The sequence below is a fragment of the Salmo trutta genome, chromosome 1 (genome assembly GCF_901001165.1).
Source record: "Salmo trutta chromosome 1, fSalTru1.1, whole genome shotgun sequence".
Lineage (NCBI taxonomy): Eukaryota > Metazoa > Chordata > Actinopteri > Salmoniformes > Salmonidae > Salmo > Salmo trutta.
This window is the reverse complement of record NC_042957.1, coordinates 18,703,212-18,726,415: the sequence shown is the minus strand read 5'-3', so window position 1 is coordinate 18,726,415 and position 23,204 is coordinate 18,703,212. Positions and strand designations below refer to the sequence as shown.

The 23,204-nt window shown below is 41.7% G+C and overlaps 1 protein-coding gene across 1 annotated transcript in view; it reads left to right on the top strand.

Moving 5' to 3' along the window:
• The first annotated feature begins 3,597 nt into the window (after positions 1-3,597).
• Positions 3,598-23,204, top strand: part of LOC115175843 (pleckstrin homology domain-containing family G member 1) — a 118,024-nt gene continuing 98,417 nt past the window's right edge. Inside the window, exon 1 of the mRNA XM_029735440.1 lies at positions 3,598-3,796. Coding sequence (XP_029591300.1) covers positions 3,715-3,796 — 82 coding nt within the window. The 5' untranslated portion in view covers positions 3,598-3,714. The remainder of the gene's footprint in view (positions 3,797-23,204) is intronic.

Here is a 23,204-nt window from a genome sequence, read left to right as displayed (position 1 = left end):
ACGCACAGACATGACACTGGAACAGAAACAATAATGCCTGGGGAAGGAACCAAAGGGAGTGACATACAGTTGAAGTCGGAAGTTTACATACACCTTAGCCAAATACATTTAAACTCAGTTTTTCACAATTCCTGACATTTAATCCTAGTAAAAATTCCCTGTCTTAGGTCAGTTAGGTTCACCACTTTATTTTAAGATTGTGAAATGTCAGAATAATAGTAGAGAGAATGATTTATTTCAGCTTGTATTTCTTTCATCACATTCCCAGTGGGTCAGAAGTTTACATACACTCAATTAGTATTTGGTAGCATTGCCTTTAAATTGTTTACCTTGGGTCAAACGTTTTGGGTAGACTTCCACAAGCTTCCCACAATAAGTTGGGTGAATTTTGGCCCATTCCTCCTGACAGAGCTGGTGTAACTGAGTCAGGTTTGCAGGCCTCCTTGCTCACACACTCATTTTCAGTTCTGCCCACAGATTTTCTATGGGACTGAGGTCAGGGCTTTGTGATGGCCACTCCAATACCTTGACTTTGTTATCCTTAAGCCATTTTGCCACAACTTTGGAAGTGTGCTTGGGGTCATTGTCCATTTGGAAGACCCATTTGCGACCAAGCTTTAACTTCCTGACTGATGTCTTGAGATGTTGTTTCAATATATCCACATAATTTTCCTCCCTCATGATATCATCTATTTTGTGAAGTGCACCAGTCCCTCCTGCAGCAAAGCACCCCCACAACATGATGCTGCCACCCCCGTACTTCATGGTTGGGATGGTGTTCTTCGGCTTGCAAGCCTCCTCCTTTTTCCTCCAAACATAACGATGGTCATTATGGCCAAACAGTTCTATTTTTGTTTCATCAGACCAGAGGACATTTCTCCAAAAAGTACGATCTTTGTCACCATGTGCAGTTGCAAACCGTAGTCTGGCTTTTTTTATGGCGGTTTTGGAGCAGTGGCTTCCTTGCTGAGCGGCCTTTCAGGTTATGTCGATATAGGACTCGTTTTACCGTGGATATAGATACTTTTGTACATGTTTCCTCCAGCAACTTCACAGGGGCCTTTGCTGTTGTTCTGGGATTGATTTGCACTTTTCGCACCAAAGTACGTTAATCTCTAGGAGACAGAATGCGTCTCCTTCCTGAGCGGTTTGACGGCTGCGTGGTCCCATGGTGCTTATACTTGCGTACTATTGTTAGTACAGATGAACGTGGTACCTTCAGGCGTTTGGAAATTTCTCCCAAGGATGAACCAGACTTGTAGAGGTCTACAATTCTTTTTCTGAGGTCTTGGCTGATTTCTTTTGATTTTCACATGATGTCAAGCAAAGAGGCACTGAGTTTGAAGGTAGGCCTTGAAATACATCCACATGTACATGTACACCTCCAATTAACAATTAGCCTATCAGAAGCTTCTAAAGCCATGACCTTTTCTGGAATTTTCCAAGCTGTTTAAAGGGCACAGTCAACTTAGTATATGTAAACTTCTGACCCACTGGAATTGTGATGCGGTGAATTATAAGTGAAATAATCTGTCTGTAAATATTTGTTGGAAAATTTACTTGTGTCATACACAAAGTAGATGTCCTAACCGATTGGCCAAAACTATAGTTTGTTAACAAGAAATTTGTGGAGTGGTTGAAAAACAAGTTTTAATGACTCCAACCTAAGTGTATGTCAACTTCCGACTTCAACTGTATATATGGAAGGTAATCAGGGAGGTGATGGAGTCCAGGTGAGGCTGATGACGCGCAGGTGCGTGTAACAATGGTGACAGGTGTGTGCCATAATGAGCAGCCTGGTGACCTAGAGGCCAGAGAGGAAGCACACGTGATAATAATATCATGTTTTTCTTCCATTGTGCAATGACCGTAGCAACATACCTGGACTGCATATCTAATCAAATAGATTAGATTTTTTTATATATGATTTTATAGACAGCATTGCTGTCATCATTCTAAATTCATGTGGGTGCATTTGATTATCTATGTAACCCATTGTTTAGGCCAAACAAAGGAACAATGGAATAATGTTCCATAATGATGCACTTGCTAATAGAATACGTTCCAATCATTTGGTTTAATGTTTTAACTTTTTCTTTTTTTAACTTTGGAATGAAAAAGACAAAATACAAAATACCTTTCCTAGGTTCATCCCTGTTTGTGCATTTGACAAGGCCAACCACAAACACTGAACACACTGAGATCATATAGGACAGTTTTCCTGTGTACATTCAAAATGAGCATGTACCTCACATGAATGATAGCACTCAGACAGAAGAGTAGCAATGTGTAGTAACGTAGTGGTAATGTGATGGCTCAGTACTGTGAACTCAATAAAGACTGTCTGTCTATACAATTACATAGGACCATTGAGAATCTCATTGATGTAATTGGTGTGTCCTTCTCTGCCCGTGCCTAGTGACAGTTGGAATTACTGAAGCCTCAACACGCCCTCAGGCTCAACATGGATGGTCCTCCTAACTCGGTGTTTTCCGAAACTCTCCTCCAGTACCCCCAGCCAGTTCCACTTATTTAATGTAATGCTCTGTCGATGTAATCTAGTACACACCCTTAGGCACTACATGGATGGATGGCCCCAATGGACTGGCCATGAACTGAGGCTAGCCAGTTCTGCTTGGGGGTTGGTTTGGGGCATTGTGGTAGTGTATTACTGACCTCTGTTTACCAAAGTCCAAAACTAGCCATCTAACTTTTGAACTGATAACAATACAAATGCAGTATAGCATTGACCTCTTCAGGAGGATTTACAACTGGTAAACATTACAGAAAATGTCATATCCATATTCCTGATCTGTTGAGCAAAATTGAATCACAATTGAGTGACTGGTGAAGCGAAACACACAAACAATAGAAGAAGATGATAAACAATAATCTGTAAGTAAATCAATCAAATTGATTTATATATCCCTTTTTTACACGTCACAAAGTCCTTATACAGAAGTGGAAGTGTCATCAATACTAACATGAATAGACCTTGTCATATAATACTCTCTCTAGACGTCAGAGGAATCAGACATCACTCGGCTGTCATGTTGAAACCCTCTGGATCTATGTCTTACTGTCTTATCTTGTGTGCACATCTCCTACATTGAGTTAAAGGCATTCCAGAGGCTCAAGTGATGTCACTGGGAAGAAAGGTTTGTTTCATAAATGGAAGAAATGGAAATGCCACTCATACCAGCAAGCAATAATGTCATGTCATTCTTGGTCCTTATCTCTTGTTTAGTTGAACTCCAGATTGTACTTTCCCCTTAATATTTGTGCCTTTTTATATTATTTAATGTCCTGAATAAATCATAAAATATCAAGTGAATCATTATTGGAAAGAAATGGAATACAACAAGAATGCCAATTCAAGGATGGTATTTAGACTTTTTTTTTTTTATTCAGCTTTGGGTGTAGGCTACATGAATGATTGAATAAGGCTGTATTTGAAACAGTGGACCGAGGTGCTATTTGGATCTTTAATTGAAGCGCGTTCCTTCAGCACACGTGACCCCTGAGCTTGACACCTGCAAATAATCAATGTACGCATGCGCGTATTCAACGGAATATTACATGTCAAAGTACATACCTTGATTATGAACTTCTATTCATGAAAATGGCCAATTCATTTGTTGAAAAAACATTGTTTCCTCAGAGCGTCGCTGCTGGCGGTTGTTTACAGAAGTTTTGCAGGTAAACGGAGGATCAATGAAGAACAGCTTTTCTCCCGTGAGAGTGAATCATTTTTCACGAACAGGATGTCGAAGGTTAGGTCGGCCAAAGAAAGCAAGTAAGTGCTAAATACGTGTTTAATCTGAAATGCCAAGTTGTACTGTTAGAGGGGCCAGTTACATTAGATGTTATTGTTGTCATATCGTTTTCTTCACTGCATTGCAGGCATTAGCAGGCAAAAGACCATGTTCATAATCATTCAACAATTTTTATTTTCATTTTCTGTCTAATAATGATAGCAAAAATGTGTTATGTAAAACTTATTTCATACTCCACATTTAGGGGGGCCACAAGGGGGTCCAAAACTTTTGTCACAGGGGCACTGCCCCCCCCAGAACCGCTAGTGTCTGGACCTATGAAGACATCCCTAGTTGCCTCATCAGGACCCAGTGACGTTTAGATGATTGACACTTCATCTCAAAATTCTTGCAGACGTCTGAATTATCGTCATATCCAGTCCACTCTGCATGTGGTCGGGGATAAAAAGTTTCCATGCGTGTTCCAAGGGTGTGTTTGTGTAAATTTCAAAGACAAGTTAAAGTAATAATAGTTAATAGTAATAATGTGTTAATGTAATAATACTTAGCTCTGGATTCAGAAAGGTAGTTTCTGTACATGATACACATAGTTTATTGATTGTTGTTGTGGTGGAAATATTATCAATTTTTGTGCCATTGACAAGATTTGCAGAGAAATTGCCTTTTCTGCTTTCTCTGAAGAGTGCTAGGGGTGATTTCATCAGCATAACAGATCAGAAAGAAATCCTACGCGTAGGACCAGGCCTGAGTAACCATAACTTTCCTTCATCGCCTCTTGCTTGTAAAGTGATTGGATAGGTTTTGTCAACATAAATTACACCTATCAAGTCCTTGTATATCAATGGATATAAAGGGAAGGAATAGGAAACCTGCCTGTCACACCACTGGGATACAGCACCACCTGCCAAGGAGCCCTGCAGCTCTTCAGGCCGGGGTGCAGGTGTTTACACTGGCACTTACATCTCGTGAGAATGTAACCGGAGAGGAAGTGACCTCACCCCCCCAGTGTTCTACCCAGTAAAGCTACACCCTGACTGGTGATGGGACAGGCTGGATCCCCCAGTACTCCCAGTGACATCTCCCTAGTGATTTACTGGTGCTCTAATGACGTGCTCGGTTTATACGTGGGGGGAGGGGGGTGCGCTTCCAGTGATTTGTGACAGTTTCACATGGTGGGGGGAGGTAGGTGGACGGGAGCGTGTGTTCAAGAACTCTGCGTTCTCCAGGCCCCGCCCCTCTTTTATTCTCTAATGTACAACACCTGATCTAGAATAAGCCTTCTATCACCACTCACTGTTTTTTACTTAGTGGTCACTGTCTGGTGGGAAAGTTGGGAAGACTATGCTGAGCTGTAGCCTGCAGGGCAGATTTAAGAGAGCACAGCCGTCCCTCACTGTGTTCTGTAGCTGCTACTAGGTTGGTTCTTTACAGGGATGGCTCCACTTCCACAGCATGTCTTTGGACCTGTTCCTGTCTGTGTTGTATAACATTTAATTTCTCACTCTCAGAATGACATCTTCAATAAATCCTCAACCTGCCCTCTGTGTACTGTACTACAGATAGAAAACCTGCTGGAAGCAGAGCTTGAAGTTGAGCTTTTGTGTGAGTGTTGTGTGTGTGAGATGACACACGGCACCCTGATGTCCACTGAAACCCTACACTTTTATCTCCGCTCTTCTCTTAAAGAGTTCCAGATTGTGCTTCAAGTTCAAACACTGTAGACGGAAGAGACCCAACTGTGACTCTGCCATCAGACATGAAAGGCATATCGCAAATATTTTCCAACACGGGGTAGTATCATTACTGAAGGTAGAGAGGGGGGGTGATCGTTTGTAGGTGAATGAATGGGGAGATGGCCTTTGGGAGATTAAACGGAACTGAACTGTACTGTCATACAGTTGTTTATTCTTCCTGACTTTTCCTGTATAATACTATGATCTGTTGCCCAGTGCGATCACCAAATCCTCAGGAGCTTTCGTCTTGGCTGTTTGACACGGTTTTGGGGAGCGTGGGGGGGGGGCTTAGACCCCCCCCCCCCCACAGGAGCAGTAGAGGGTCTTTTGTATGGTGGTTCACGACCTTTCACCTGCTACTGGCTAGCCTCCCTGCTGTGAGGTCACGTTTGGGAGCTGAGGCATGGAGTGGACAGGAGGGGGGGAAGGTGGAGGGGGAAGGTAGGAGAGAAGGGGAATGTAGGTGAGGGGGAAGTAGGGCTGGGCGATATGGCCAAAATAGCATATGGTATTTTTCAAATATTTGACGGTATTTTATGTTTTTGATTAATAAAAGTTCTAAATTTGCTTTGAGTAGTGTGTGACCTTAGGGTGGCTATATATAAAATAAACGTCCTCTCACTGTCAACTGCGTTTATTTTCAGCGAACTTAACGTGTAAATATTTGTATGAACATAAGATTCAACTACTGAGACATAAACTAAAGAAGTTCCACAGAAATTGAATAATGTGTCCCTGAACAAAGGGGGGGTCAAAATCAAAAGTAACAGTCAGTATCATCGTGTGGCCACCAGCTGCAATAAGTACTGCGGAGCATCTGCTCCTCATGGAGGAGATGCCCCAGATTTGCCAGTTCTTTCTGTGAGATGTTACCCCACTCTTCCACCAAGGCACCTGCAAGTTCTCAGACATTTCTGGGGGGAGAGGCCTAGCCCTCACCCTCCGATCCAACAGGTCCCAGATGTGCTCAATGGGTTTGAGATCCGGGTTCTTCGCTGGCCATGGCAGAACACTGACATTCCTGTCTTGCAGGAAATCACACACAGAACGAGCAGTATGGCTGGTGGCATTGTCATGCTGGAGGGTCATGTCAGGATGAGCCTGCAGGAGGGGTACCACATGAGGGAGGAGGATGTCTTCCCTGTAACGCACAGCGTTGAGATTGCCTGCAATGACAAGTTCAGTCCGATGATGCTGTGACACACCGCCCCAGACCACGGCGGACCCTCCACCTCCAAATCGATCCCGCTCCAGAGTACAGGTCTCGGTCTAAAGCTCATTCCTTCGACGATAAACGCGAAACCAACCATCACCCCTGGTGAGACCAAAATCACGACTCGTCAGTGAAGAGCACTTTTTGCCAGTCCTGTCTGGTCCAGCGATGGTGGGTTTGTGCCCATAGGCGACGTTGTTGCCGGTGATGTCTGGTGAGGATCTGCCTTACAACAGGTCAACAAGCCCTCAGTCCAGCCTCTCTCAGCCTATTGCGGACAGGCTGAGCACTGATGGAGGGATTGTGCATTCCTGGTGTAACTCGGGCAGTTGTTGTTGCCATCCTGTACCTGGCCTGCAGGTGTGATGTTCAGATTTACCTATCCTGTGCAGGTGTTGTTACACGCGGTCTGCCACTGCGAGGACAATCAGCTGTCCGCCCTGTCTCCCTGTAGCGCTGTCTTAGGCGTCTCACAGTACGGACATTGCAATTTATTGCCCTGGCCACATCTGCAGTCCTCATGCCTCCTTGCAGCATGCCTGAGGCACGTTCACGCAGATGAGCAGGGACCCTGGGCATCTTTCTGTTGGTGTTTTTTAGAGTCAGTAGAAAGGCCTCTTTAGTGTCCTAAGTTTTCATAACTGTGACCTTAATTGCCTACCGTCTGAAAGCTGTTAGTGTCTTAACGACCGTTCCACATGTGCATGTTCATTAATTGTTTATGGTTCATTGAACAAGCATGGGGAAACAGTGTTTAAACCCTTTACAATGAATATCTGTGAAGTTATTTGGATTTTTACGAATCCTCTTTGAAAGACAGGGTCCTGAAAAAGGGACGTTTATTTTTTTGCTGAGTTTGAAATAATTTAGAATATAATGGGTCTTTCTCCATTCTGATTCTTTTATACTGTTCTATTCAACCTAAAATAATTCCCTGCATTTCCATCAATTTCTGCATTTCCTGCACTCATTTGAGATCATTTCCACACTGCCACGATATGGGCAAAAATACTAGGCCTTATTTTTAACCAAATGTTGCAATTGAGATTTACATTTACATTTTAGTCATTTAGCATTTTAGTCATTTAGCATTTAGATCAAAACCCATAGGTGAACTTTTGGAATCATGGAAATAGAATGTTTATTGTAATTCTATAGTTAGAATATAAATAGTGGGCACTTTGAATACAGTGTTGTTTGACATGACAATGAATGAAAATGCCATGGACGAGTTATTGTGACAGGGTAGGAACCAAGTGATATTCAGGGTTTCCTATAATCTTTGGCTACATTAAATCTTTATTCATGTAACCAACATTCATGCTTCGCCTATTCCTTTTTGATTTAGAAGATACTGCTGCACGAACAACATGCTGATTTTGGCCTCCACCCGCATTGGTTTCAGGCTGTATTAGCTAGCTACGTTTCCTCTGACTCAGTACTTTTATTAGCTCTTTAGCTAGCCAGCTAACTAGCGATTAACATTAGTGGCTAACACGATTTAGCTTAACTTGCTAAGAATATACAAACTAGCTGTTTGCAGATGTAAGAAACACAAACTAATATTGTAATTATAGAACGTTTGTGGATTTATATTAAGATCAAAGTGGAAACAATATCGTTGTCATCAACATTGTTGCATGTGCTGCATTGACCATGCAGACTGAATGATAGTGTCTCGTGGTCAAGCAACAACATTTGCTCCTTGAGTGACAGGTGGGACTAGGTCTGTGTGGAAAGCGGCATGGAGAGGGAGGGAGAGAGAGAGAGAGGAGAGAGGGATGACTCAAGTAGCAGAGTAAACTATACAAATGGACGTTACACACGGCATATCACATTAACAAACCAAACATTAAAATACCGTTATAGAAGGTAAAGTAAAAACCCAAACCGTTCCGTGCATCAATACCTGTGTGTGTGTGTGTGTGTGTGTGTGTGTGTGTGTGTGTGTGTGTGTGTGTGTGTGAGTGTATATAGTAACATAAGGTGTACCTCCCAGCCCAAGAGGGAAGGTAGGTTTGGAAGGTGGGGTGAAAAAAGGGCATGCCAGCAGAGAGGAAGCATTTGTTGTTTCTTGAGCCTGAGAAATTGTGAAGCACTGCTGTTACATGTTATACAGTGCATTCGGGAAGTATTCAGACCCCTTGACTTTTTCCGTATTTTGTTACATTTCAGCCTTATTCTAAAAATGATTAAATCGTTTTTTTCCTCAATCTATACACAATACCCCATAATGACAAAGCCAAAACAGGTTTAGTCGCTTTTTTCAATTACAAGCTTGGCACACCTGTATTTGGGGAGTTTCTCCCATTCTCTGCAGATCCTCTCAAGCTCTGTCAGGTTGGATGGGGAGATTTTCAATCGAGTTCAATTCCAGGCTCTGGCTAGGCCACTCAAGGACTTTCAGAGACTTGTCCTGAAGTCACTCCTGCGTTGTCTTGGCTGTGTGCTTAGGGTCATTGTCCTGTTGGAAGGTGAACCTTCGGGAAGAGTTCCTGCCGCGGAAAAACATCCCCACAGCATGATGCTTCCACCCCCAATGCTTCACCGTAGGGATGGTGCCAAAGTGTTCAATCTTGGTTTCCTCAGAGAAGAGAATCTTGTTTCTCATGATCTGAGAGTCCTTTAGGTGCCTTTTGGCAAACTCCAAGCGGGCTGTCACGTGCCTTTTTTACTGAGGAGTGGCTTCTGTCTGGCAACTCTACGATAAAGGCCTGATTGGTGGATTGCTGCAGAGGTTGTTGTCCTTCTGGAAGGTTCTCCCATCTCCACAGAGGAACTCTGGAGCTCTGTCAGAGTCACCATCGGGTTCTTGGTCACCTCCCTGACCAAGGTCCTTCTCCCCCGATTGCTCGGTTTGGCCGGGCGGCCAGCTCTTGGAAGAGTCTTTCTCCTAACTTCTTCCATTTAAGAATGATGGAGACCACTGTGTTCTTGGGGACCTTCAATGCTGCAGACATGTTTTGGTACCCTTCCCCAGATCTGTGCCTCGACACAATCCTGTCTCGGAGCTCTACAGAGAATTCCTTTGACCTCATGGCTTGGTTTTTGCTCTGACATGCACTGTCAACTGTGGGACCTTTTATATAGACTTGAGGTCGACCGATTATGATTTTTCAACGCTGATATCGATTTTTTGGAAGACCAAAACAAGCCAATACCGATTAATCGACCGTTTTTTATACATTTGTAATAATGACAATTACAACAATACTGAATGAACACTTTTATTTTAACTTAATATAATACATCAATAAAATCAATTTAGTCTCAAATACATAATGAAACATGTTCAATTTGGTTTAAATAATGCAAAAACAAAGTGTTGGAGAAGAAAGTAAAAGTGAAATATTTGACATGTAAAAAAAGCTAACGTTTAAGTTCCTTGCTCAGAACATGAGAACATATGAAAGCTGGTGGTTCCTTTTAACATGAGTCTTCAATATTCCCAGGTATGAAGTTTTAGATTGTAGTTATTATAGGAATATTTGTCTCTATACCATTATTATTTCATATACCTTTGACTATTGGATGTTCTTATAGGCACTATAGTGTTGCCAGCCTAATCTCGGGAGTTGATAGGCTTGAAGTCATAAACAGCGCAATGCTTGAAGCACAGCGAAGAGCTGCTGGCAAATGTAGGAAAGTGCTGTTTGAATGAATGCTTGCAAGCCTGCTGCTGCCTACCACCGCTCAGTCAGACTGCTCTATCAAATACCAAATCATAGACTTAATTATAATAACACAGAGAAATACGAGTCTTAGTTTCCGGATTTGACTATATTAATGACCTATCATTTTGAAAACAAAACATTTATTCTTTCAGTGAAATATGGAACCATTCTGTATTTTATCTAACGGGTGGCATCCCTAACTCTAAATATGGCTGTTACATTGCACAACCTTCAATGTTATTTCATAATTATGTACAATTCTGGCAAATTAATTACGGTCTTTGTTAGGAAGAAATGGTTTTCACACAGTTCGCAACGAGCCAGGCGGCCCAAACTGCTGCATATACCCTGCACAGAACGCAAGAGAAGTGACACAATTTCACTAGTTAAAAGAAATTCATGTTAGCAGGCAATATTAACTAAATATGCAGGTTGACAAATATATACTTGTGCATTGATTTTAAGAAAGGCAATGATGTTTATGGTTAGATACACATTGGTGCAACGACAGTGTTTTTTTCGTGAATGCGCTTGTTAAATCATCACCTGTTTGGTGAAGTTGAAGTAGGCTGTGATTCGATGAGAAATTAACAGGCACCGCATTGATTATATGCAACGCAGGACAAGCTAGATAAACTAGTAATATCATCAACCATGTGTAGTTAACCTCTCTAGGGTAGGTGGCACCAAATCGTCCCACCTACGTAACAGCCAGTGGAATCCTGTGGCGCGTTATTCAAATACCTTAGAAATGCTATTACTTCAATTTCTCAAACATATGACTATTTTACAGCATTTTAAAGACAAGACTCTCGTTAATCTAACCACACTGTCCGATTTCAAAAAGGCTTTACAACGAAAGCAAAACATTAGATTATGTCAGCAGAGTACCCAGCCAGAAATAATCAGACACCCATTTTTCAAGCTAGCATATAATGTCACAAAAACCCAGAAGACAGCTAAATGCAGCACTAACCTTTGATGATCTTCATCAGACGACACACCTAGGACATTATGTTATACAATACATGCATGTTTTGTTCAATCAAGTTCATATTTATATCAAAAACCAGCTTTTTACATTAGCATGTGACGTTCAGAACTAGCATACCCCCCGCAAACTTCCGGCGAATTTACTAACAATTTACTAAATTACTCACGATAAACGTTCATTAAAAGCATAACAATTATTTTAAGAATTATAGATACAGAACTCCTCTATGCACTCGATATGTCCGATTTTAAAATAGCTTTTTGGTGAAAGCACATTTTGCAATATTCTAAGTAGATAGCCCGGCATCACAGGGCTAGCTATTTAGACACCCAGCAAGTTTAGCCTTCACCAAACTCCGATTTACTATTAGAAAAGTTTGATTACCTTTGGTGTTCTTCGTCAGAATGCACTCCCAGGACTTCTACTTCAATAACAAATGTTGGTTTGGTCCCAAATAATCCATAGTTATGTTCAAACAGCGGCATTTTGTTCGTGCGTTCAAGACACTATCTGAATGGTAAATAAGGGTTACGAGCACGGCGCATTTTGTGACAAAAAAAATCGAAATATTCCATTACCGTACTTCGAAGCATGTCAACCGCTGTTTAAAATCAATTTTTATGCCATTTTTCTCGTAAAAAAGCGATAATATTCCGACCGGGAATCTGCGTTTAGGTAAATAGACAAAAGAAAATAAAGCACAGGATCGACTCGTGCACGCGCCTAAGCCCATTATCCTCTTATCGGCCACTTGCCAAAAGCGCAAATGTGTTTCAGCCTGGGGCTGGAATGACATCATTCAGCTTTTTCCCGGGCTCTGAGAGCCTATGGGAGCCGTAGGAAGTGTCACGTTACAGCAAAGATCCTCAGTCTTCAATAAACAGAGACAAGAAGAACAAGATCTTGTCAGAGAGGGCACTTCCTTTAAGGAATCTTCTCAGGTTTTTGCCTGCCATATGAGTTCTGTTATACTCACAGACACCATTCAAACAGTTTTAGAAACTTTAGGGTGTTTTCTATCCAAAGCCAATAATTATATGCATATTCTAGTTACTGGGTAGGAGTAGTAACCAGATTAAATCGGGTACATTTTTTATCCGGCCGTGTAAATACTGCCCCCTAGCCCTAACAGGTTAACTAGTGATTATGTTAAGATTTTATAAGATAAGTTTAATGTTAGCTAGCAACTTACCTTGGCTCCTTGCTGCACTCGCGTAACAGGTAGTCATCCTGCCACGCGGTCTCCTCGTGGAGTGCAATGTAATCGGTCATGATCGGTGTCCAAAAATGCCTGATTACTGATTATGAAAACTTGAAATTGGCCCTAATTAATCGGCCATTCCAATTAATTGGTCGACCTCTAATATAGACAGGTGTGTGCCTTTCCAAATAATTTCCAATCAATTGAATTTACCACAGGTGGACTCCAAGTTGTAGACACATCTCAAGGATGATCGATGGAAACAGGATGCACCTGAGCTCAATTTCGAGTCTCATAGCAAAGGGTCTGAATACTTAGGTATTTCTGTTTTACATTCTTAATACATTCGCAAAAATTGAATGCTGGATGATTTTATATAATTCTCAATAACAGGGATGTAAATACATTTTGTGCTCAAAATTTGAATAAGCTTTTTGTGCGTATGGAAAGTTATGGGGATCATTTTAGCTCATGAAACATGGAACCAACACTTTACAAATCGCGTTTTATATTTTTGTTCACTGTAGTTTTCACAATGTACTTTTTGTTGTTAAGAATGTTTTCGCTTCATCTAGTTTTTATTTTGTAGTCTAAGGCCATATCTACCTTCTAAAAATAGAAAATGAGAAAGCTGTCACCAAATGTTTATATTTCTAACAGTAGCTATTGTAATTTATATGAAGGCTATATCTAGTTTATATTTTGCCTTCCTTGTTGACAAAAAATAAATAAAACCGAGTCGGGCAGAATACTTGAAAAATTGCATCTGTAAGTAAACCTACTAATAGGAGTTAGCCACTGTGCAGAATATTTAATATCCTACATGACAGTTATTTTGAACTTTTTAAATAATTCATTATTTCAATTTGCTCTAAAATCTAATTATTGTATGTCAGCAACATACTGAATATCTCTATAGATTGGAGAAATATTATTAGGCTACTAGTGATCGGCACCAAAATGGAAAGTCTGTCAGTTAATAGGCTGCATTATCTTCGATATGGAAATGTACTGGCCTGCACAGGTAGGAAAGTGTCCAGACTTTGTGCTGTTTGAACAGTTTCGCTGTTATGGAAGCTTAATTCGAATAAAACATCTGAAAATCATCCCATCGACACCTGATGGGATGATATTCTGATGGCGCACCAGACGGCTGCTGACAAACATTTATCAGCAAAATGGTGTACAGTCGTGGCCAAAAGTTTTGAGAATGACACAAATATTCATTTTCACAAAGTCTACTGCCTCAGTTTGTATGATGGCAATTTGCATATATTCCAGAATGTTATGAAGAGTGATCAGATGAATTGCAATTAATTGCAAAGTCCCTATTTGCCATGGAAATGAACTGAATCCCCAAAAAACATTTCCACTGCATTTCAGCCCTGCCACAAAAGGACCAGCTGACATCATGTTAGTGATTCTCTTGTTAACACAGGTGTGAGTGTTGACGAGGACAAGGCTGGAGATCACTCTGTCATGCTGATTGAGTTCGAATAACAGACTGGAAGCTTCAAAAGGTGGGTGGTGCTTGGAATAATTGTTCTTCCTCTGTCAACCATGGTGACCTGCAAGATAACACGTGCCGTCATCATTGCTTTGCACAAAAAGGGCTTCGCAGGCAAGGATATTGCTGCCAGTAAGATTGCACCTAAATCAACCATTTATCGGATCATCAAGAACTTCAAGTAGAGCGGTTCAATTGTTGTGAAGAAGGCTTCAGGGCGCCCAAGAAAGTCCAGCAAGCACCAGGACCGTCTCCTAAAGTTGATTCAGCTGCGGGATCGGGGCTTGCTCAGGAATGGTAGCAGGCAGGTGTGAGTGCATCTGCACTCACAGTGAGGCGAAGACATTGGAGGATGGCCTGGTGTCAAGAAGGGCAGCAAAGAAGCCAAACATCAGGGACAGTCTGATATTCTGCAAAAGGTACAGGGATTGGACTGCTGAGGACTGGGGTAAAGTCATTTTCTCTGATGAATCCCCTTTCCGGTTGTTTGGGGCATCCGGAAAAAAGCTTGTCCGGAGAAGACAAGGTGAGCGCTACCATCAGTCCTGTGTCATGCCAACAGTAAAGCATCCTGAGACCATTCATGTGTAGGTTTGCTTCTCAACCAAGGGAGTGGGCTCACTCACAATTTTGCTTAAGAACGCAGCCATGAATAAAGAATGGTACCAACACATCCTCCGAGAGCAACTTCTCCCAACCATCCAGGAACAGTTTGGTGACGAACAATGCCTTTTCCAGCATGATGGAGCACCTTGCCATAAGGCAAAAGTGATAACTAAGTGGCTCGGGGAACAAACTTTGATATTTTGGCTCCATGGCCAGGAAACTCCCCAGACCTTAATTCCATTGAGAACTTGTGGTCAATCCTCAAGAGGCGGGTAGACAAACAAAAACCCACAAATTCTGACAAACTCCAAGCATTGATTATGCAAGAATGGGCTGCCATCAGTCAGGATGTGGCCCAGAAGTTGATTGACAGTATGCCAGTGCGGATTGCAGAGGTCTTGAAAAAGAAGGGTCAACACATATTGACTCTCTTCATCAACTTCATGTAATTGTCAATAAAAGCCTTTGACACTTATGAAATGCTTGTAATTATACTTCAGTATTCCATAGTAACATTTGACAAAAATATCTAAAGACACTGAAGCAGCAAACTTTGTGGAAATTAATATCATTCTCAAAACTTTTGGCCACGACTGTATGTGATTGCAAAATCGAACGTTTCTATAGCCTACGCTAACCGAAAGTCACCTTTAACTTGATTCGTCATTCACGTGGTTCTTCAATAATTATACATGGACTAACAGCCTACTTGTTAGATGCGCTTTTGGTGGCCAGTTGTTTAGTCTGGCATGTATTGTGATAGGCCTATTGTCGACCATCATCAGCTGATCCAGTAAATCATTTTCTGAATGACAGTCGAGTGATTTAAATTGATATTGTCTGCTTTATTTACAGCAGGTTCTAGTAAGAAAGCATCAAGGTAATGATTTAAAGGAGAAGTGTTCTTTTTTTATAACCACATCTAAATGTTTTATGGAAATAGATGTTATAGAAGGGTCCAGGCACATTTTTTGTGAAATCAGGTTTTTGAGAAACTTACCACAAACAGCAAATCACTTCCTTATCCTCGATGTGCAGTATGGGGGCCTTGGAAAAAAAAAACATGAACAAAGGCTTCAAAACACCCAAATACTTATTTTTAGAAACGGCAAAGCTCACAGTATGGTGATGAAATTGTCATTCCGAACTTCAAATGTTTCTGTGTGTCGGATTGGACACCTAGTCCACTGTGTGCAATTGTGTAGCCTATTGTGCAATACACACTGGTATTGTCCTTTCCATTATTCAGAACATTTTATTTAGAATGACCGCAAATTAGTTGCCAAGTGTGCTTTATAAACAACAATATCTGGTAATCATGTTATGAAATGTCATGACAAAGAAATATTAAATTATAGACCTACATCAGTGGTCACCAACCTTTTCTGAGTCAAGATCACTTTCTGAGTCCAAAAGCAAGCCGAGATCTACCGCTCAGATAAAAAGAAAAAACATGACTTAATAAACATAAGCCTATGCAACATTAACCAATTAAAAACAGTTCTGTAGCAATGAGGTTTGTGCAGTAAGCTATAGGCCCAATACATTATCACTGCATACTGTCTATGCCTGAATTGCCCTGCCAATGTTGTTCTTCTCAGACAATTTTGAAATTATATTTAACAATTTAAGTGTATAATGGTAATAGATCATTTGTATTACTTGTGAAGCACAGCTGAAGGACCATCATTTGCTTTTTTTTATTTTACTGATGTTCAGTCTGAGGGGAGGGAGCAGTGTTGAGGCTGCCTCTCACCTGACTCACTTCTCTCCACTCTCCCTCCCTCTGCTGAGAAAAGGGGACACTGTCTTCCAGCTGATGGTGAAACTCAAGTCGCACTGCATTATTTCTGCCTCATGCACCAATTCATGTTGTTTCTCCTATGACCAGAGAGTGAAATATTCCTCTATTATTAAAAAAGACACAAGCTGCTTATAATAACAACGCAAGCTTATTGAAACAACACTTTGCTATACTCATACATTACAGCTGCAGTGCTGGTTGTAGCGTGAGTGGAATTGGGGAGAACGCACATTTTACGGCTTATAAAAAAGTGTTTAACAAAGTGTTGACAGTGTTGAATAACAACTTAAACATGAACTTACTTATAAAAACAGCAGCTGTATCCCGAGTGGCGCATCGGTCTAAGGCACTGGATCTCAGTGCTAGAGGTGTCACTACAGACCCTGGTTCGAATCCAGGCTCTATCACATCTGGCCGTGATTGGGAGTCCCGTAGGGTGGTGCACAATTGACCCAGTGTCGTCCGGGTTAGGGGAGGGTTTGGCCAGGGTAGGCCGTCATTGTAAAATAAGAATTTGTTCTTAACTGACTTGCCTAGTTAAATAAAGGTTACACACACCACACTGACCCAAAAATGTATTTGTTGGCATTTACGTATGTCCCCATTACCAGTAAAACATAATCAAAACCTATTTCTTTCACTTACTTGCTGTGCTGTTTCGTTCATTTCTTCAGTTGTTTCATTCTCAACGAGGATTTCTATGGAATGCCGTTTGGGTCTTTGCATATCAAAGAAGATACACGTCAAATAACACTAGTTGTCTCACGCACCTATAGTGCTGGTCATAAAAACAAAGCTAGCTAGCTCATGGATGCAAACAATGTTCTTCCCCAAAAACATAGCAAAACGACATATGCTACTGAAACAGATATCGTTAGCTAGCTAACTATATAACTAGGTGTCATCACCTAAAATAACCCTAATTTATAAGACAGTTCTTATTTGATTACTGGTGGTCTGACCAATCTATGTGCCACAATAAGGATTAGCCACAATAGTGGACTTTGCGGTTTGCCTTCAAAATAAAAGTATGGCATAATTCTACTATTTGTATTCATTTTCATCACTGTCAATGATATACTTTTATTTTGAAGGCAAACCACAAAGTCCACTATTGTGCCTAATCCTTGTGGCTAGCTTCACAACACATAACCTGGTCCGGTAGAGCCTCACTAGCCAGATGAAGCTAGCTGGCTGCTTATTACTTTAGCTTTGGGCAACAGGGTTAAGTAGCTAGCTAGCTATTTATTTTCTTGAACTGAAGTTCAATTTCAATAGGCGAACAACCAGTGGCTACCTAGCTAATATTGACTCACAAGGATTCTTAAATCATTGATGAGAATAATGAAAATTACTGCAGTTTCTACTGGTCATTGTTTTCAGGCTGGTTGTATTGGTGCTAGCTAGGTACCAAACTAAAGCTAGCTACCCCAGAAGTTGCGGTCAAACAAATAATGCTTATTAACAACGCGGTATTGTAAACACATTGTTCGTGGCCGGTGTTTGTTTGTTTGCAGACTTTTTTTGTACAGCTTTGACAGTGCTACTGTATCCTTTTTGACACGCAAAGACCCAAACGGTGTTCCATAGTATATATGTCGTGAAGCTAATAGCAGTGACGCTATTACTGTGTAACTCCGGTAGGGCAACATCTGAAAAATAGCGCACTTGGTAGTGTGCACCGGTGCTCGACCAGGCGCCAAAAGCCAACATAACCCATGACAGAGAACGGTTGATTGTTAGGGGCAATGAATCCAATTATCTTGACTTTAATGGATTTCGCCTGAGTTGTCTCGCTGTTCTTACTCTTTCAAATGACTGCTTGACTTGTTGACTGCTCGATCCACACATTAGACATTGTGGGCTAGGTTAGGGGTGCTGTGTTGCAAGTGTAGCGCCAAATTTTAAGTGGCGTCATTACGTCATGTACCTACGTTATATAGGTATGCACGGCAGCTTTGACATCGGTTTTTAACATTGTCGTTAAACTAACTGGCCAATACCGATGTTTGCATTTTAAGCTAATATCTTCCGATTCCGATATGTTCACTTATTTTATTTATTTTTATTTTTAGTTGTTACCTACCATTACCACCTGGGGGTGGCCCGTCAGGAATTACAGGATCCAGTTGCAGGAGGAGGTGTTTAGTCCCAGGGTCTTTAGCTTAGTGATGAGCGTTGAGGGCACTGTGGTGTAGAACGCTGAGCTGCAGTCAATGAATAGCATTCTCACATAGGTGTTACTTTTGTCCAGGTGGGAAAGGGCAGTGCGGAGTGCAATAGAGATTACGTCGTCTGTGGTTTCTGGGAGGATTGTGTTGATGTGAGCCATAACCAGCCTTTCAGACACATGAAATGGTTAAAAATGGGAACTCTTTGCCTTCCCGGCACTAGAGCTGCTGAATGAAGTTCACCTACCGCCAACAGCACTAAACCGGAAGTAAATAAAACGGTTTATTTTTCATTTTTACACAAAAGTAAATGAATGCCTCGGAGATCGACCAGTTGGTGACCACTGTCCTAGATCTATTGCTGTTAGACCCAATGTGTGTCTCCTCACTTATATCAATGAATACATGGTGGGGATTGAGTTGATTCAATTTGAATTATGTGAATAGCCTAATGATGATGACGATGACATTGATGATGGTGAGACCCCAGTTACAAATTGACTGTAGTCCCTTAATTCATAAGCTATAGTTACTTACTCTCTAACATCACAATGTTTACATTTCTATATGTAAACAATGTAAATAAAATGTAAAATGTCTATAGGCTAGTCATGTGACCGAGTATAATTGAACCTTCCAAATGTCTGTACTTTACAGGATCCATTTTTTCTCTCTCTCAAACTGTTTTATTTTCATAACTGATCAACATTTGGTATGCTATAGCCTATAGATAATATTCTGCCCATATGAACAAACTTATTTTAGGTAAAAAAAGAAGAGCTATGCATGATTTAATGAAAAGCAGCAAACAGACACATTGTTTCACATTCCTTAATAAAAGACTCAGAAAAAGGCAATAGACTATACAGCTCGCTTCAGTTTCCCCGCCAATTAGGCCTACAAGAAGAACTCAACATATCTGGACGACGTTGAATGCGCAAGAGGGGTCTGCGCAGCGTTGTACCTTCCACGAAAAGTTTTGCTTGGCAAAAAGACACAAGCGAGAAATTGTCTGCAATTTAAGGTTCAGATTTGACTTTATATTTGATTCTAATACTGTACAACATACTGCCTGTGTTGTGATGTTTTGTGTGTTGGGGTATGGTTGGTATTGAATAGGAGGAAATCAGTCTCCGCACACCTGTCTGTGTTGTTCCAGGCAAAGCCATGACTTCAGCAGTTTGTGGAAGTTTTTTTTTTCTCTCTTAGAAGGAGAAAATAGGAGCAACAAGATGAGGAAGTGAACTTTTGTAAGATATCTCTAACTTAAGATATCTCTGCGCCTAGCCAGAGCACTGTGTGTGTGTTTTAAGCCAGAAAGGGGTGGGGAGGGGGGGGGCTTCGCTGTTTGTCCTTGCCGATGAGGAAAACACCAGATTGGCCCTGTCAAACTGGCCTGAGTTTGTCTTCCTGCACAGCTGAATGGCCTTTCCTGCTTGCCGTACAGGAAAAGGAAGTGAGCTGTGCCAACAAGCAAGACGTTCAGCTTGAACCTGAGCTTGTCATTTTCCTTGCCACAATCAGACATTTTGGCTATTGCACACAATAACACTAAATGCACGAATGCAAACACTTATGCATGCACTCACACACTGACTTGTGTACAGAGCATTATAATTTGAGACATGTTGTGAGAATGTAAAGGCCATACTAATACCCCTCTCATTAACTCCATTCTTCTGAAGACTAAATGGCAGATATCAGTTTGGAAGCTCCAGGCACTGAAGGCTCTGGTGCCTTTTGAAGCAGAGAACATCCCTACCCTCTCCTCTCCCTCTGCTCCTGTCGGGATTTTGCATGCAAAAGGGCCTCAATGCAAAGTGTGCTCTTAACCAACATGCAAATCAGTGTGACTTGGTTCATGGCCCTGCTACTCACTCTCCATCCATAGCAACAGATTGTGTATTAATAATGATGTGGAGGTAAAGATGGACAGTTTATGGACAGGAGGATGTTTGTTTTGTTTGTGTGTGTTGCATTAACGTTTGTTAGTATTGTGTGTGTTGTAGTGGTCACCTGCAGCCTTGATAAGGGGACATCTGTTGTGAGTGCTGCTTCCTGTTGCTATTTATGGAAACTCTGTCGTCTGACCCACACGCATTTGTGTTTGTTTGTCGAAGGATGGCGGACTGACGAGCATCAGCATTTGTTTCCTGAAGTCCTCAGAAATGTATGTGCCTGTGTGTGTCCAGCCACTGTTTCCGTGGCCCAAACTGGAGGCAGAGAGAGGCCTGTTGGACACTGCTCAGCGCTCGCTGATATTTTTAGTTTGTTGTGTACGAGCGCTGAGCAGTGCACTGCTAGAGGGAGGGTTTGCCCCCACCCCCCCATCCCCCGTACAAACATCCCAGGATTTCCTTTTGGAGACAAATTATTTTTGGGGCCTAGAGTCTGGAATGTCCCTGCAGGAGGGAGCTTTGTGTCAATAATTGAAGTATTTATGCTGTCATAAGGACTGATGGAAATCATTGTCCACTATAGAACAACTTGCTGTCATAAGGACTGATGGAAATCATTGTCCTCTATAGAACAGCTTGCCGTCATAAGGACTGATGGAAATCATTGTCCACTATAGAACAGCTTGCCGTCATAAGGACTGATGGAAATCATTGTCCACTATAGAACAACTTGCTGTCATAAGGACTGATGGAAATCATTGTCCTCTATAGAACAGCTTGCCGTCATAAGGACTGAGGGAAATCATTGTCCACTATAGAACAGCTTGCCGTCAAAAGGACTGATGGAAATCATTGTCCACTATAGAACAGCTTGCTGTCATAAGGCTGCTGCAATAACATTTAACTGCACTGTTTAGTTTGTCATTCACTCTCTTTCATCCTCATTTTAAACAGGTATTTCCTAACAAGCTAAAAATGTATTTTAAGACCTGAGTATTGACAGTTTTTTCCCGCAGGATAAAGTCTGTAAATACCTTCTAAACCTTATTTTTTCTTATAGTGACAGCGATGAAGACGTTTACTGTTGTGACATTTTTGAACGTGTTGACGGTTAAACTGCTCCAAAGACAGAACCTTGCCCTGATTTAAATACAATGTGCACACACACACTGAGGGAGTCTCAAGCTCCAGAAAGCAGGGAAGTCTCAGTTTTAACCCACAAAGCTGAGTGCTAGTATGAAACATGTACACTATATGAATAAAAGTATGTAGAAACCTACTCGTCAAACATCTCATTCCAAAATCATGGGCATTAATATGGAGTTGGTCCTCCCCTTTGCTGCTATAACAGCTTCCACTCTTCTGGGAAGGCTTTCCACTAGATGTTGGAACATTTCTGCGGGGATTTGCTTCTATTCAGCCATGCACATTAATGAGGTCGGGCACTGATGTTGGGCGTTTACGTCTGGCTGGCAGGTCAAGTTCTTCCACCGATCTTGACAAACAATTTCTGTATGGACCTTGCTTTATGCACGGGGCACTGTCATGCTGAAACAGGAAAGGGCTCTCCCCAAACTATTGCCGCAAAGTTGGAAGCACAGAATTGTCTAGAATGTCACTGTATGCTGTAGCGTTAAGATTTCCCTTCACTGGAACTAAGGGGCCTAGCCCGAACCATGAAAAACAGCCCCAGACCATTATTCCTCCTCCACCGAACTTTACAGTTGGCACTATGCTTTTGGGCAGGTAGCGTTCTCCTGGAATCCGCCAAACCCACATTCGTCTGTCAGACTGCCAGATGGTGAAACGTGATTCATCACTCCAGAGAATGCGTTTCCACTGCTCCAGAGTCCAATGGAGGCTAGCTTTACACCACTCCAGCTAACGCTTGGCATTGCACATGGTGATCTTAGGCTTGTGTGCGGCTGCTCGGCCATGGGAATCCATTTCATGAAGCTCTCAATGAACTGAGTAGTGAGTGTTGCAACCGAGGATAGATGATTTTTACACGCTTCAGCACTCGGCGGTCCCGTTCTGTGAGCTTGTGTGGCCTACCACTTCGCGGCTGAGCTGTTGTTTCGCCTTGACGTTACCACTTCACAATAACAGTTACAGTTGACCGGGGCAGCTCTAGCAGGGCAGAAATTTGACAAACTGACTTGTTGGAAAGATGGCATCCTATGACCTATATATTGTGTGTGTGTAGTGTAAGTGCATATGGTAGCTATGTGGGAGAGAGTCGATTTACTGGTGGAAACTTCAGTCTGATGCACTTTTAAGGCATGGACACACCGGTAGTGTATGCCAGCTGAGAGTACACGTAGAATCGCGTGAAATTGACGGCAGTCAGACATCCACCAGTGGGTGGTCCCTTAGTCTCGAGGTGAGAGCTCACACTGCCCTGACATGGCTGGAATTCACTGGTCAAAGGTCAGAGGTGACTACAGTACTGAAGAGGTTCAGACACAAATCTCCTGACTCATTTTATTTAACGTTATGTCAAATCTCAGTGGTTAGAGTGACTGTTTTTCTTTGTTGAGGAAAAAAATCTCCCAACTGTAAATAAGTGTGTGTTCTATACAATACCAACTACCACTTATAGCATGTAGGAAGGGTTTACAGTAAAA